At 44.7% G+C, this 15,708-nt stretch overlaps 1 protein-coding gene across 8 annotated transcripts in view; it reads right to left on the minus strand.

The window, feature by feature from the left end:
• LOC119437407 (uncharacterized) overlaps window positions 1–15,708 on the minus strand; it is a 408,649-nt gene that overhangs the window by 204,344 nt on the left and 188,597 nt on the right. For all 8 annotated transcript variants that reach the window (XM_049660503.1, XM_049660506.1, XM_049660507.1 and 5 more), the window contains exons 3-6: window positions 12,786–12,843; window positions 10,988–11,087; window positions 3,099–3,203; window positions 1,020–1,436 (exon numbers count right to left, since the gene is read on the minus strand). In XM_049660503.1, the coding sequence (XP_049516460.1) occupies window positions 1,020–1,436; window positions 3,099–3,203; window positions 10,988–11,087; window positions 12,786–12,843 (680 nt within the window). The remainder of the gene's footprint in view (window positions 1–1,019; window positions 1,437–3,098; window positions 3,204–10,987; window positions 11,088–12,785; window positions 12,844–15,708) is intronic.

The raw sequence follows: 15,708 nt of genomic DNA on the forward strand, positions 1-15,708 counted from the left end.
TAAACATGAATTCCCACCAACTCGCCCAAGTTTCTCTTCTAGTAGAGAGTAAGCACTCACCCCGTTAAAGAAAAAGAAAAAAAAAGGTACTGTCAGAGGATATGTACCATCCAAATGGAGCATTTTCTATGCTCTCCACTATAAAAGTGTAAACTAGGATATCGTAATAACGAGGGTCATTTTGCTGTAATGCATCTACTCCAGGATAAATTTACTCCAGTACAAACCTTGTGGAGGAAACAACAATAGTATCATGTGTCACAAGGTACCCATTGGCAGTGCCAGATATGCTGCTCGGTGCCTAGTTTATGATACTGCCACACTTGCAATCATGTGGCAAAATAGCATGCACAGATGTGGCAGCATGGCTGTTGCAAGGGCAACTGCAAACTGGTTGCCCCTTGCTAGCTTTACCCTTAGTTTTCACGCAGAGGCCTCGCTTTCCAAAGTCGTGCTGTGTCGATAAGTTTATCAGCATCCGAATTTCAAATTAACGAGGTTTTACTGTACAATTTTTCGTTAATTTTCTTGGATAGTCAAGAAACCCACACCTTCTAAATTCTGCAAATGCATTTTCTGGCAGAAAACTGCAACATCTTGCACAGTGTCCTCCCCATGAGGCAAGAAAGAAAAAAAATAGCAAGGCTCTTGCTTCCTAGAAGCTTCTGAACCACATATGGCAAAATTTTGCTATTTGATGCACACACCTTATTTTGGTGTGTGTGTGTGTGACATGAGGTTTTTCACTACCGCAACATGATTGAGAAATGCGACCTTGCAGCCACAGCCTGTACCCGTTCTCACGAGGTGCTCAGCAGCTGCTTTATTTTTCCCGCAGCCCGTCAACCACATCCAAGCAGTCTGCCTAGCTCAGTGCTCTGTGCATGCCGATAACCAACGCACTAACACAAGTGGCCCCAATCCCTGACACACACTGAAATACTGGCCGCCTGCTTCAACACATTCTCCCCGCCAGTTCTCTGCACAGAGCCACGGCAACCACAGCCCATAGCACTTACCCACGGCACCTGGGTTGACCCGTACTGCTGCTGCTGCTCAAGGCCAGGCTGCCACTGGCTAGTGTCACCACTCCAGGACGGTGCCACCCAGCCTTCCTGGGGACCAGAGCCTTCTGTAACAACACCTCCACTGCCAAACTGTTGCCCCTCTTGAGGCGGCACAAACTGAGGAACCCCAGGATAGAGCGATGGTGGTTGGTATGTCCCGTCACTCGTCATTGGCGCCACCGCAGCCTCCTGCAAGTTTGTACCGCCACCCACTCCAGTTGGGTCAGGTGGCTGTGCCCCACCCCCTCCTGTCCATGACTGAGGACCCGCCGAAGTCATCTCCTGATGTGAAGTGCTCCAGCTGCCACTGCTCCAGGATTGCATTGGGGCTGACATCATCCCATCCCCACCTGCCACTGCAGCAGATTCCTACAATGGAAAACAAAGAAGGATTTAATGACATACTCTTAATCATGAAACCTTGACTGAAATGAAAAATTCACTAGCACAAGGTGCCTATGATAACAGACGCTTGGGCCGCGATTTTGTAGCGATGCCTCATGACTTATTCTATACACGGCCGGCTGATCCCGTTGATAATGCGAGCGGACCGTCGCTCTGACCACTGACAAAGCGCGATAAGCGCGAAATGGCATTATTACCAGAAAGGCATCACTACAAAATACCAGCCCTGGTGAGAAAAAGCTAGAACAGCCTTCATGCAAATTTGAACAAAATGTTAGTCCATAGCCTAATAGATGCTGGCGCCTTTTGTTCCCAACCCTGTTCAAACTTTGCCATTTCACTGTTGTGTCCAAATTTTGCTTGCTATAATTTCTACAACAGATGCACAAGGCACACAGACATGCCACACCAACTACAATAGTGGCAGTGGTGCAGCAAAGTGCATATTTGATGGTTTAATGCTGCCCGATTCTTCAAACTTCAAATTCTCTCAGCACAGACAACATGCACCAGCCTCTGTGCAGAGTCTTGTTGGCATGGCATATCCAAGCACAATCATATGGAGCCATCACTATTAAACGCTTTTTCAATCTGCTCTCATGCACACTGTTCTCATTTGGCATTGGTTGCTTTGCCACCTACCAAATATAAAGCTCCCGTCTCAGTCCCTTCGCAGTCCTCACAACTGCAACCCACTGGATGAATAATGCCATCTGTGGAATTTGGTCGTACCTTCCAATCCACAACTGCTGCACACAGTTCATGTAGTGCCATCTGTAAATGTGGAGTTGCACTATCTTTTGAATTAAAAATGCCCCCAAATAAGCTGCCTGCCAGAGTCGAACAATTTTTCTATAACTGGCCATCATCGGTAAAAGTGGCCAAAAATAGTGTATTGCCTATCACAGCTGTTCGTGAATACCTAATCTGAAGGCGTGCAGTATACAGGTGGAAAGCAGCACTTGAAAACTCAGTGCATTGCTAAAATGACAAAAATCATAAACCAGGCTGCAGCTATTTGTTGAAAGACATTAATGAAAATAAAATATGAAATTTATAGGAAAACAACCACAATCTCATGGAAGGAAAGAATCAAAGCAGTGACTACAACTGTGCCCACGTCAGCCTGTCAATCATACGAACAGTCACTGCTGCCAGCTATCGAGCTTGGGTTAGTAAAAAACTGCCCACTAAAGAAAGTGTTCTCTGCAAAAAGAAAAAAAGCACTAGAAACAGATATTTTTATGCACTAATATCTGCAGCACACATTTCGCAGTAAGCTCTGAATGATGCACTCACATAAAAACGGCATGAAATTGATAGACAGCAAAAAATAAGAAAAAAAAGCAATCATTTCCTTAGAATCTGGTCTCCAGTAATACCACTGGTTCCAAGTGGCATCACTAGACAATGATGGTGAGACCAAATTAGGTTGCGCCTTATCACTAGAACTGTTTTCTCCACAATATGTGCACACAACCACTACCACAGAATTTTCTTTTAACAATGAAATGTAGAAAAAACATTAGCATCACTTCCCCAAAAAAGATACACCTCGATGCTATGCACAATACTGCACATAAGCCCACATGCAATGAATTAAAGGAAAAGAGCGCCAATATCCACCTGGTGGGTGTTCCAGTTCCAGTAGTTCTCTCCCTGCCCATAGTGGACTGCAGAACAAGCAGTGCTGCCGTTGGCTGCTGTCGTTGCCACCGAAGACCAGCCCTCCTGGGAGCAAAAACAATGACATGATGCAATATTATAACTGCCACCCTGATGGACAATTTTACACTGCCAAGCCTCTCTGGATTCAGACCACGCCTAAGTTTCTTCAATGCACAGCAGATTTTGTCATTCAGCATCTTCCCTTTTTCTCGCTCTCCCACGCCTGAAGTTCGTCAAAGCAGCTGCTTAATTGGCTGTGACATATCTTCATCAGTAAGTCACCTCACAGAAACTAGCTCAAGTGCAACACTTAAGGAAACAAGCAATATGGAAGCACTGCACTTCTGGACATACCGACACATCTCGAAATAATCCCTTCTGCAGGGCCACACAACTACAGCTGAAATAGGCATCATTCACTGAGTAGATACAGGCTTTTGTTTTTCTCACAGAGAGAGGTCAAAGCAAAAACTAGGCAAACAAACTCTCAGATAGAAATGCTACAGGTTAACACTATGCAGTTCTACAATGAGAAATGGACAATCAGCTGCACAAAATTCGGTGTGTAGCCAAGAAATAAACTTCACCCAATGTAAATGCAGTCAATGCATCAATAAAAAGCTCATCAGATCTCAATTATTACACGCCGTGCTATTCTGCCCCGGGTAAATCCAGTCTTCAACAAGGTTACGGGCTCCAAATGATCTCGCATGCATGGCTATGCTGCCTAAAATGCAAAGGTGGCACTGTAGAAGTGACTGCAGTGGGTACTCCTGTCCATTACATTGAGTGACAAATTTAACCAGTCAAGTTTTACTGTCACTCACATAGATGAGTATATATTGTCACGCGCTAAAGCAAGCGCATGACAATGTGGCAATGTGGCAAGGTGGCAATATTAAGGCCACCCTTGAAGTATGGAGTGTTTGTAGTCAACCTGGCACACAGTAAAACATGGTTATAAATCCAATGAGACATACTGGGATTATTTTCACCAAAAACTAATTAACTGCAAAAAAAAAACCAGAGACATAAGGAAGAGAAAGCACTTTTTAACATGACAGTTTTAGATTCATCTATTGGCTGCATACCTATATAATCATCACAAGAATTTAGGCATTGTTCACTCCTCCTTATTGTTCACGTAAAAATTGTTTTCACTTACCGTATTTATTCGAATCTAGGCCGATAGTTTTTTTCAAATAATCACATACGAAACTCTAGGGTCGGCTTAGATTCGAGGATTTAAAAAAACGCGCCAGTTTTTAACTGAAACTGATAAATATGGTGCATAGTTAGCGCCATCTAGAAAAGTCAGTATCGCAGCCGCTACTAGCCGCGCCAGTAGCCAGCTGCTGACCTGCAGGCCATTTTGACCTGCGTCGTATCAGTAGTATCGGTATCCATGGCGCAGCATCGGCGCGCGGTGTGGCGTTATCGTAATGGCACCAAATGGGCGATGCCACTATAGTGCCGCTTTCTAAACGAATACTGTATTTACTCGAATCTAACGCGCACTTTCAACACGACCTTAATTCTGCGTCGGCATTTCAAAATGGCCGCCTCGCACGCGCGTCGTGCCTAGCTACCGTAGCATGCGGAAGCTTCCTCCGTGTGCTGCAGTACACGTGCTTAGGCAATAGTCTACCGTCTGTCTTCACGTTCTCAGCGTCTGCTCTATTTATCAGCATGAAGTACCGAGTTCATCATGATGCCGCATTTAAAAGGAAAGTGATCATCTGTGCGGAGACGGACGGAAATCGGGCCGCATCACGGGCGTTCGGAGAATCCGAAACTTGCGAGCGGGACTGGCGCAAACAGAAGGAGAGGATTTTCGCCAGCAAAGCAATGCGGAACGGTTTCAGTGGACCGAAGCAGGACGTAATCTGCGACGATCCACTCCGGCGATACGATCAGGGTTGGCCCTATCTTGAAAGCAATCTGCGACTGGTAAAGTCCGCCGCGCGCCCTGTTTTCGCCGCGTTGAAGCGAGAGGCATGCTAGCACGAAGGCGCGCTTCGTCTCCAGCGTTTTGACAGTTCGTTTCCGCGGTCAACGAGCGAGGTGTGTTCATGTTTGCTTGAGCGCGCGTGACACCGTGCTTGTTAATAGCGGTCTACTAATTTGCTACCGCATTCGATGCATCGCCTTTCGGGCGAAACTGCGACTTTTTTTATTCATCGCAACATCAGTGCATCGGGAGGAAATCTATTTTTCCAAATTTTTCCTCACGGAAAACGGGTGCGCGTTACAATCGAGGAAGCGTGAGAATCGAGTAAATACGGTAGTTGTGCTAGCCGTAGAGGCATCGTCAAACGTTCAAGCCGGGCGGAACTTCGGCATCGGTCTGTCGTTGGAGGGGGCCACGGGAGATGGTTTTTGCGTGCGCCGCAACGTGCGCTCCTTCCAAAAATGCAGCATCTCTAATGCGCTGGATGGTACTGAATATAGCGCACTGTTTGAAGATGTCAGCAGTAAGGAAGATAGCGACGAGGCTAGCAGCGATGGTGACATAGAATGAGCTCGGCATGTTCAAATTTAATAAATGCCGTTTCATTTTGCGAATGCTGTCCTCGCTTTTTCGTTCGGCCTACATTCGAGGTAAGTTTTTTTTTTTTTTTTTTTTTTTTTTTCCCGGACTTCGAACTTTTGGGGGGTCGGCTTAGAATCGGAGTCGGCCTAGATTCGAGTAAATACGGTATGCCCTGGTCTACCGCACCTGCCTTTATCACATCACAGGTGACCTGCTGCTTGAATAACCACCATTTTACATTTCAGAAATTATGGTACCCTCACCGAGACAATTGCAGGCTTTCGGACGAGTGTACAAACACTACTAAATCTAAATTCTGAATGAGGTCTTCCATTCGCCTGTGACAACACGATGTCAGGCAGTGTCACTAGAGCTGCTTGACACCTTGAACGTGGTGCCATAAAGGGCATCGTAAAGACCATTCCTCCATCTCAAAACTTGTAGTAAAGTAATTTCATACACAATAGTAATGTTGGAGTATGTAGTAGTAGTATGAGTAGTAGTATGTAGTATGAGTTAGTAATGTAGTAGTATTGTTAGCCTCTTCAGGCTGCAACAGGGTGGGTATAGTAACTTCAACTTATACGAAAGGTATTTACAGTCATTCTTGAAATGTGTCAATGGAATTGCACACAATGAGTGTATGAGGACTGAGCGTGTTCCAGTCAACTATAGTTCACAGCAAGAATGTGTGTTTAAAAACATCAACTCTTGATGTACAGGGTAAAGCAGCATATATATACAGGGTGTTTCAGCGAACACTTTCAAAATTTATTTAAGGTTGCCTGTGGCTGATAGCACAATTCTAGTTCATGAGCTGGTCTACTCGAAGAGGCGGACATTGCTTGCACAAGAAATTGAAATGCATAATCGCATAATTAACAGAAATTCACTAATTATGTTTTTAACTAATTACCTGATGGCCCTTATTGCAATTTACAAATTGTAGCCGTGGAGTTCGCAAGACGGATCCACGTATAATTAATTCGCACGATGACACCAGTTTCGAGATAATAACGCTCGAACTTTGCGGAGAAATGCATTGGCGTTCCAGTTAATTTTGTGCTTGAATCCAAAAAGCGACGTTTTGTTAGGAACCCCCCTAACTGGAACGCCAATGCATTTCTCCGCAAAGTTCAGGAATTAATATCTCAAAACTGGTGTCATCGTGCGAATTAATTACAAGTGGATCCGCCTTGCGAAATCCACGGCTACAATTTGTAAATTGCAATAAGGGCCATCAGGTAATTAGTTAAAAACATAATTAGTGAATTTCTGTTAATTATTCGATTATGCATTTCAATTTCTTGTGCAAGCAATGTCCGCCTCTTCGAGTAGACCAGCTCATGAACTAGAATTGTGCTATCAGCCACAGGCAAGCTTTAAGAATTTTTGAAAGTGTTCGCTGAAACACCCTGTATATATATATATATATATATATATATATATACACATATATATGTGTGGTTGGTTTGTGTTGAAGCTCGTCCTTAAGTTAGAAATGCAGCCTGGGATCCAAGTTATACATTGTAAAGCAAATAGAAAACTTCCAGCGCACTATCTTTCTTTGGGTAGCCAGTGGCTGGAGACCAGCCCTTTGAATTAATGCTGTCACCAATTGCATTCTGTTATAACACGAAATAATAATGATCAGATTTATTTCCTCACAAATACAAGTTGATGGAAGGCATGAGACTAAAAAGCAACAAAATGCTTGATTTTGGTCTCATACCTTTTACAGCAGCCAACAACAGGGAAAACCATACATTTTACACTCATAATAACACACACCTTGTCCTAATTGGAAACAATCATAGGAAAACCTTAGGTGGTTTTCCTATGAAAATGAATTCAATAGCAACCGCCGTGGTAACTTTGTAGCTACGGCATTGCGCTGCCACACTTGAGGTCACGGATTCAATCCTCACTGCGATAGCCGCGTATCTATGGGGCGAAATGCAAAAACGCCTGTGTACTTCTGGTGCACATTAAAGAACCCCAGGTGGTCCAAATTAATCTGGAGTCCCCCATTCAATCAGATTGTGGTTTCGGCACATAACCCCCCCCCCCCCAACTACCAAGTTTAATTTTACGCCATATGCATACCTGCCAACCTAGCAACAATAAAATTCGGGAGACCGCCTCCCAAGGGGGGGGGGGGTGTCAAAAAAAATTTCGCCACATGCGAAACGGCGCACATGGTGGAGAGTACATACTTGTCACCTCTCCGCGAATATACAAAGCACGGAAAGTCAGTCGTATATGATATCATAAATACTTGTAAGTACATATTCTTGGCGTATGAAAGCGCCATCTATCGCTCTAACTAAACTCGGGGAAACAAAGAGTAGTTTGGCACTCCGCACTTCACTTGACAACCTGACAAAGCCAAAAGCAAAGCGCACTTATGATTGATTAACGACTGGATTGCTAAAAACGCGTGAGCCAGCCAGAGACAAGCCAATCCGGAAAATCCCATGTGGCAGTACCTGTCGGTTGCTTGCGTTCATGGTGGTGCCGGTGGCCGCCACCATAATTCAAGGTGCATGCTGGTGATTAACTACTCCCGCGCTGCTTTCTCGCATGGTTATATTACAAGGCGTAATATGGTTATAGCGATAGGGCTAAAAAAAACAGAAAGAAAAAAAAAACGCTATGCTGTGGCGACTACTTTTCGGGAGATTTGAGGTCGCATCCGTACAATCGGGAGATGTGAGCAAAATTCGGGAGGCTCCCGGACACTTCGGGAGAGTTGGCAGGTATGCATATGTTCTCTTATGTAGAAAAAAAAAATAACCAGAAGCTCCATCAAGGCACACACATATGCGTAGTACGAGTGCAGTGGGTTTTGAATAATGGAAAATAATAAGCGGGTACTGCAAACGCTGTGCAAGCAATACAAATAGAACCTACAATACAGTAAAAGCTCGATGATACGATCACGGCTAACACGAATTTCCGGATGATACGAATTTTTCTGTGGTCCCGGCCGAACCCCATTACTTTGCAACATGCTAGAGAACGGTTGTTACGAATCGATTTTCAGCCTGCGTCGGTTGATACGAATAAACGCCGCCCCACCGACGGCCGCGAAAGAGAACAGCGCGCAGTCACGCGCTTTCTCTCCTCTTTTGGTGCGGAGGCACGGCGCCGGACAGCGCGGACTCCGCGACTGGGCGCGAAGGGTTTGAAGCGGTGGCGCTTCAAGAAATAAATGCTTTTTACGTACATGTGCCTGAGTGAGTTCACCTCTGACTCTTTAATTTAGCTACAGTCGAATCTCGTTAATTCAAACACGCTTATTTCGAACATACCGCGCACCGACAATGCTCTTAGCAGCGCGCCAAATAACGCGGCGGCGCCTCCGACCGGCATTGCTCCAACACCGCCGTAGAGCAAAAGCTCAGGAGAGACCCCTCAATGCCGCGCGCGAAGGAACGGGGAAAAAAAAATGCCGTGGCGGAAATTTCCCCCTCTCTCAAATTGCAAGGTCGCCGTTTCTGCATCGCGCCGGAACAAGCGTGTACGTGCCGACTAGAGTGTTCTAGACAACCGTATTATAGCACACACTAGTGCCGACGTCTCAGCCACGCGGATAAAATGGCAGTGAACCCTTCTCCTCTATTTTCTAGTCACATGTTGACCTTGCACGCTTCGGCAGCAACGCTGAGGGAAGCAGCGGCGGAGGCACAGTCGGGCCAACGAAACTGCCACGCCCGCAAACGCTCGCTTCCCGATAACGGCAGAAAACGAAACTTCAGGGGGCGGCTAAAAAAAGCTGGCGCCAGCACGGCGGCGGGCACGCACGGAGATGGGCGCACGGAGTCGAAGGTGAGAGAGCTACGAGGGAGTTGAGAGGGAGGGCGAGGGGAGCCACCGAAGCGGCGGAGTTGACGCGGCCAAATCCGCTTCCCTGGCGCGCCCTCCTCCCTCACCTTCGACGGTCTCCGCGCGCACCCGTGTGCCGGCGCCGCCCGCTCGCTCCCTGAAGCTTCGTTTTCTGTCGTTATCGGGAAGCAACCGTTAGCCGGCGTGGGCAGTTTCTTGGCCCGCGCTTGCTATGCGCTTGCGCGCCGCGATATTTCACGACTCGCACCGTTCGTGCATCGTGCTATGGTGCACGAATACTTCAAAAATACGTCCTTTTAATTCGAACAAATTTGCGGGCCCCTTCGAGTTCGAATTATCGAGATTCGACAGTAGTTTTAATTGTTTCGATCATACGAATTTCGGCTAATACGAATATTTTTCCTGACCCCGTGAGATTCGTATCATCGAGCTTTTACTGTATCTGGTTGCATGGAAGCACAGAAAAAAGCAATGGTGCCAGGTTTGGCCCAAACTTTTAGCATCAAAATTTAACACGCATTCCAAGGATGCCGAGGCGCACACACAAAAAGCATATGCAAAGGGCTGCTTTGAGGCCTGCACCTCCAGACAAGGACAAATCCTTTTAACAGCATAGCTTGCTTTCTGAGAACACCGAAAAGGGTTCCTTTGGAGCATACCCACTACAGCCAAGTGGACAGCAAGTTTTTTTCTCATACACTAGCATTACAAGCCACCTATGAAAATAAGAAATAATAAAATTTTGGGGTTGGGTCTTAAAGTCCCGAAGCTGCACGGTGAGCTATAAGGGATGCAACACTAGTGGAAGACTACATGGGGATCTGTAATGTGCACCCAAAGCTCGGTACACGGGCGCTCTTACATTCTGCCTTCCCTTGAAATGCGGCGACAAGGACGAGGAATCGAATTCGCATAAGCTACCATAGCCTTTGAAAATAAAGCATCTAGTTGCTACTCAAGAAACACTTTAGCACTAATGGACAACACAAGAAAGGGAGAGGACGAAGTGCTGCTGACACTTGTAATCGTGTAACATGTATACTTTATGTAGGAAACTATGCTGATTATGCGTGCACAGAGCAATCACCATAAATGAATGACCACGAGAGCACATCAGTGAAATGAATCCAAAAAACTTAATCTGGTATTATACAAAGCCAACAGCTGCAGCACCAACAGATTCCAAGCCATACCTTCTGAATAAAGCTTTTGATAACCTGCAAGCAGTAGTGTCTCGGCTCCCTTTCAATATTTTATAGTTTCTTGAGAACTCAACAAGCTGTCCTTGAAACTGTTTCATATTCATGTTGTTTTCTTCTAGTAACCCGGTGACCCCCACCTTGACAATTTATAAATGTTTTTTTTTTTTTTTCTGTCCCTGTAGTCTCAACAAATGTGGCAATGCCACCTTAGAAACAGTCAACAAATTGCTTCCTTATAGCAATTACAGATCAATGCTGAATACCTGTGAGTTGCTTTGCGGCTGCTGCTGATGCTGTGGGTCCAGCACTGCTGTGGGATATTGTGCCGGCTGAAAGCTGCCAGCCCCATCCCACTGGGGCATTCTGCAGAAGGAGAGATTCACGAGTGACACATCAATCAGCACATTCTTCTAAATGGACACTCACTACTCAGGGCATTGAATAGGTAACGCCATCTGATGCGCACCGAAGAGCAGTTTCATGAAAGACCAAAAATGCAGCTTAATTCCCATCTGTAGGCCCTTGAAATATTTTTGCACAAAATAGCCTCCACAATCGCACTAAGTACACAGCAGACCGGAATGCCCATGTCAACCAATATGAACAGACAAAAATGTTGGGAAGCAAACTCCAGAACAAGCCCACATAACGGAAAGTGAGCCCAAAAAGCACTGCACAGTAAAATCAGCACAGCTTCACTTTCGCGCTTGAGAACTCAAAAAGCACATGGTTTATTCGGTGTAGCAATTTGGCAGTACTGTGGCCATTTGCCCTTTCATAATGCGCAATCTTTTCGCACAACCACAGCGCAAGTCTTCTGTGCCGTTAGAGCAGGATAACCCAAGGCAACTGTCTTAGGCAATATTAGCTTTATACTGAAGAACTTACCAACTTAATTTGCACAAAGAAGGAAGAACAGCTTTATGAAGGCTTTATACCTTGAAATAAGGATGTGAATACCACCGCTTCTATGACAAAAAAGCCCTTTTGTGTGGTATCAAAAAGACATGAGTCACTACATGTTTTAACAAAATGAGCGTAGGTGAAAGGAAAAGATTCCTGACTGGTGTTTTGTTTGCTGACACTCAAGTATACTTGAGTAATCCCCAGTATGTCCGTTTGCAAAATTTTCCACATGGGTGTTTGACGAAAGTAATAAAAGAGGCAATGTGACGATATTACTAATCCAATGAACTGTACACCAGGGGGGGGGGGGGGCTAACAATTCTGTAAGAGTCCACCTAGTGGACTGTCCCTTTTGGCTGTGGCGATTGGCTCCAGCAGCACGAGCGAGAAGGAGCCAGCCAGTCTCCTTGCTCGTGCAGCCGGAGCCAATCGCGACAGCCAAAATGGGCAGTCCACTCACTAGGTGGACACTTACAGAATAACCCCCCCCCCCCCCCCCCCGTCCTCAACTTGGCCATCAGATCAAGCAAACTAAGTATCCCATATCAATTTTTTTCCCACTATCCCCAGTGTTTTATATAAACGTGAGTGATAAAATACAGTTTCTTCAAGCAATGCACATCTTGCATAGCAAACTTTCAAAGATCAAAGGAGGTTTCAATATTTCTCAACCCTAATTTGTGCAGTAATACTCATACTACTCAGTTGTTCCTACATTAATTAGTATTTTCGTTCTATCAATTTAAAAGAAGATAGAGAACAATTAGTGAACAATAATGTTACTGCTCAAACATTATCTCCAATGGGGCAGTACTGCTGAAATGCAGACCTCTTGACATAGTACCTCTACAATAAACAAAACTCAACATTCAGCAAGTCCAACAATCACAGTCATTAATAATTCCACACACTACTTACTTTCAACACTAAGGCAACTAAAACTGCACTGACAAGATAGGACACAGGTATAAATACATCTTTAGTTGTTTTATTTTCAACTGTGCCACATGTACACTGTCCTTTCCACTTTTTTAGTTTCTTTACACCAAGGCCTTAACAGAAGCCTACTCTTCATAACAGATGACTCATGACATCAGCAAGCTATGAAAACACACCAAGCAAAAGGAAATCAAAAAGGGGAAATATTTAACTCACACGTCAGCAGCTGGCTGAGGTAGTGGAGCCACTGGTTGGGCCGCTTCTGCTGCTTTTCCTGTGGATGTGTGTCGGGGAAGAGACAGGAAAGACATCAGAACATTGCAATCCTCTTCACAAATGGCAGTTTTACTAATGTTGGGCATTAGTTTTGAAGATTACAACTATTCTAAATGCACTTGATCAGCATAGTGGAAAGAGCACACACAAATCAGTAGAGCATTAAATTGGGGGATGCAAGTGGCTAGCGCACCCAATGTCTGCTTGGGTTTTGCTGAGATCCAAGCAGACTTAGGGTGTGCAAGCAGTATACAAGCCTCTTGCATATCCTAACCCAAAACTACAACTGCAAAGCATGTTTTCAGATAGGAGTGGCAAAAAGCATTCTAGGCATGGCACAACAAAGAGAATGTTACTTCTTACTGTGCAACACTCTCAAAGATGTAACACGCAAAATCTGCCGTTGGCTTTTACGGTTGGTTGAAGCCTTTTCTGCAGTTTCTTGGTGCACTAGCACATTTCATTTGCCTCACATCCCTGTAATCTGCAGTGAAGCAATGTCGTATTAATAGCTGTGCATATATGTCACACTTGGGTGGTTTTCTGTATTACAATTGGAAGTCTTTGCCTACATTTTTTTTTCAGCCCCCTTCGCAGTTGAACAAGTCAAACTTTGAGCTCCATCAAGTGCACATTTTGTGACCATACTAGTAGTCTTCAATGCGGACTTTAAATGTGGTCTCTCTTACAAACCGTCGTCCTGCGAATTAGGGCCAACTACGCCAAAGGAACTTCACTCTCGACACCTGCTGGCAAGGGGGCCAGTGCCGTGACATACCTGTGTTAGCACAGCAGAAAAATGAATCTGTAAAAGTTACAAAAAGTTCCACACCATGGAAGGCAATGCCAAATTAATATACAGCCAAACTAGTTTTATCAACCAAGCAATAACACACTCAAATGTAACCTATCATTACCTTCAATTATCTAACAAAAAATTCATAATGTTAAGCCTGCAGATTACTGCAATGGGCTTGCAATGTACGATAAGATGTAGGCCTAGCAGACAGTTATCATTTCATTATGTACATTACTAAGGAAACAACTGCTTCAAGTAACATGAATTTCACAATGCAGGAAACACACTCAACGTATCAAATGTTAGAAAGAAAGCAAAATTTTGGTACAGCCAATAAAAAAAAGAAGCTTTTTAAAATATAATTAATCTAATAAACATGAAGACACATGCATACTGTGAAAATACATGTGAGCAGTCTGCTGCCCAACAATGTGAAGCTACTGCCACTGCTAGGCCTTTGGAATTTTAAAACATGCTCTCTTAAAGGGCCCCTCACCAGGTCTGACCATTTCGAACTGACAAGCACAGTGCATACAATGCGTGCTAACGACCGTGCCTGCTAAGTATTACACCGCCACACACTGCAAAAAGAGCTGAAATTTCAAGCCAAATGCCTTTCTCCTCGCGGGCACCGTGCTCCCAGCCGGAGAGCCTATGTGAATCGCGCAAGTGCACCTATGTAGTTTCAGTGGTATAACGTCACTCACAGCAGGTCATGACTTGGAGAATTATTTAAGGCAACAGCAGTTATTTGTTTGATCTGTTGCTTAAATAAACAAATTAAAGTTTAGAGAAATAATAAAGCTTACAAACCGAATGTCTGCGTGTCTTTGTTTTATTTCGTATCGTCGCAAAAGAGATGGACTTCCGTTTCGTCTGCTATTCCCATGTCGTGCAGTCGCGTGCACAGAGAACAAAACTCATTTTCTACCTTGTTCCCGCACGCGATCATGTTCTGTGATCCACTTGCCTCTGCCTCAGTGTTCGTGTAGCAATGACTTATACTGCTAGTCAGGTGTTCTCGTATACTGTGCGAAATGAGAGACCATCAGTGGAAGTGCACAGCGCAGCAACAAAGTGAGAAAAAAAAGCTGCGTCATAGGCCCCGCTTTCCTGGGTAAGCTCATTTCTTGTTTTGCTGGGTAAGCCTTAACTTGAAATGGTGGGCTATCTTTTGCGTAGAACTACAAACTGCTATGATATATGGGAGGCATCACGCTATCCTCGAGCTCCGGTATGGGAAAATGCAGAGAAATAATTTCACTTGCGAAGGCTAGACGGGGGGCAAGTGGAGAGAGTATCTATGTTGGCGGTGACACTTCAGCAATAAAATATTTCTACCTTGGCTATTAATGAACCAATTTGAAAATTTTGTGCGGTAGAACGCTCCCAGAGAGCACATAACTTACAGCGTATAACCAAAATTTGCTGTGACCTGGTAGGGGCCCTTTAATATAGCAGTACCACTTTACCGCCACCACCCTGGCCACATGCCAGCTTTGAGTGTGCCACTAAATCCCTGTTTTACAAGCATTTGACATGGTTTCATTAGCATGCACTAAGCTGTCAGGTGATCAGGACGGCAGTGGTAATGGTATTATTTTCATGCAGCGTATTTGCAAACCCATAGTGACTTCAGCAATAAAAAAGTAGCCTCAAGTGTGTTGCCCGGATAGAGTGCTGTGGGAAAACTTAGGATTAAGCTGAGCAATCAACATACTATACAGTACCAAGACTTCGTTGTGGAGTAATTTTGGGAGTACTACTGCCAAAATTCAGCAACCAGCTATATCGACAAAACAAGAGTTCCCACTGGATGAAACTTCTGCATTTAAGCACTTCCAAGCAGGAGCCATTTCGACAGCTGTCAAATGCACTGACAGGCTCTCATGTATTAAAACAGCACAGCAGCTCCTCCTATGCAAATTATGAGTTTCACGTTGAATTTGCAAGCAAAAAAATATTGTCTTTTACCATTACAGCCCTCTCTTCAGTGTGATTGCAAAAAGCATGCTAACAGCACACTTTAGGCTGAATCCACACTTTGCCCTCTCTAACAATTTA

Source organism: Dermacentor silvarum, chromosome 1 (genome assembly GCF_013339745.2).
Source record: "Dermacentor silvarum isolate Dsil-2018 chromosome 1, BIME_Dsil_1.4, whole genome shotgun sequence".
NCBI classification, from domain to species: domain Eukaryota; kingdom Metazoa; phylum Arthropoda; class Arachnida; order Ixodida; family Ixodidae; genus Dermacentor; species Dermacentor silvarum.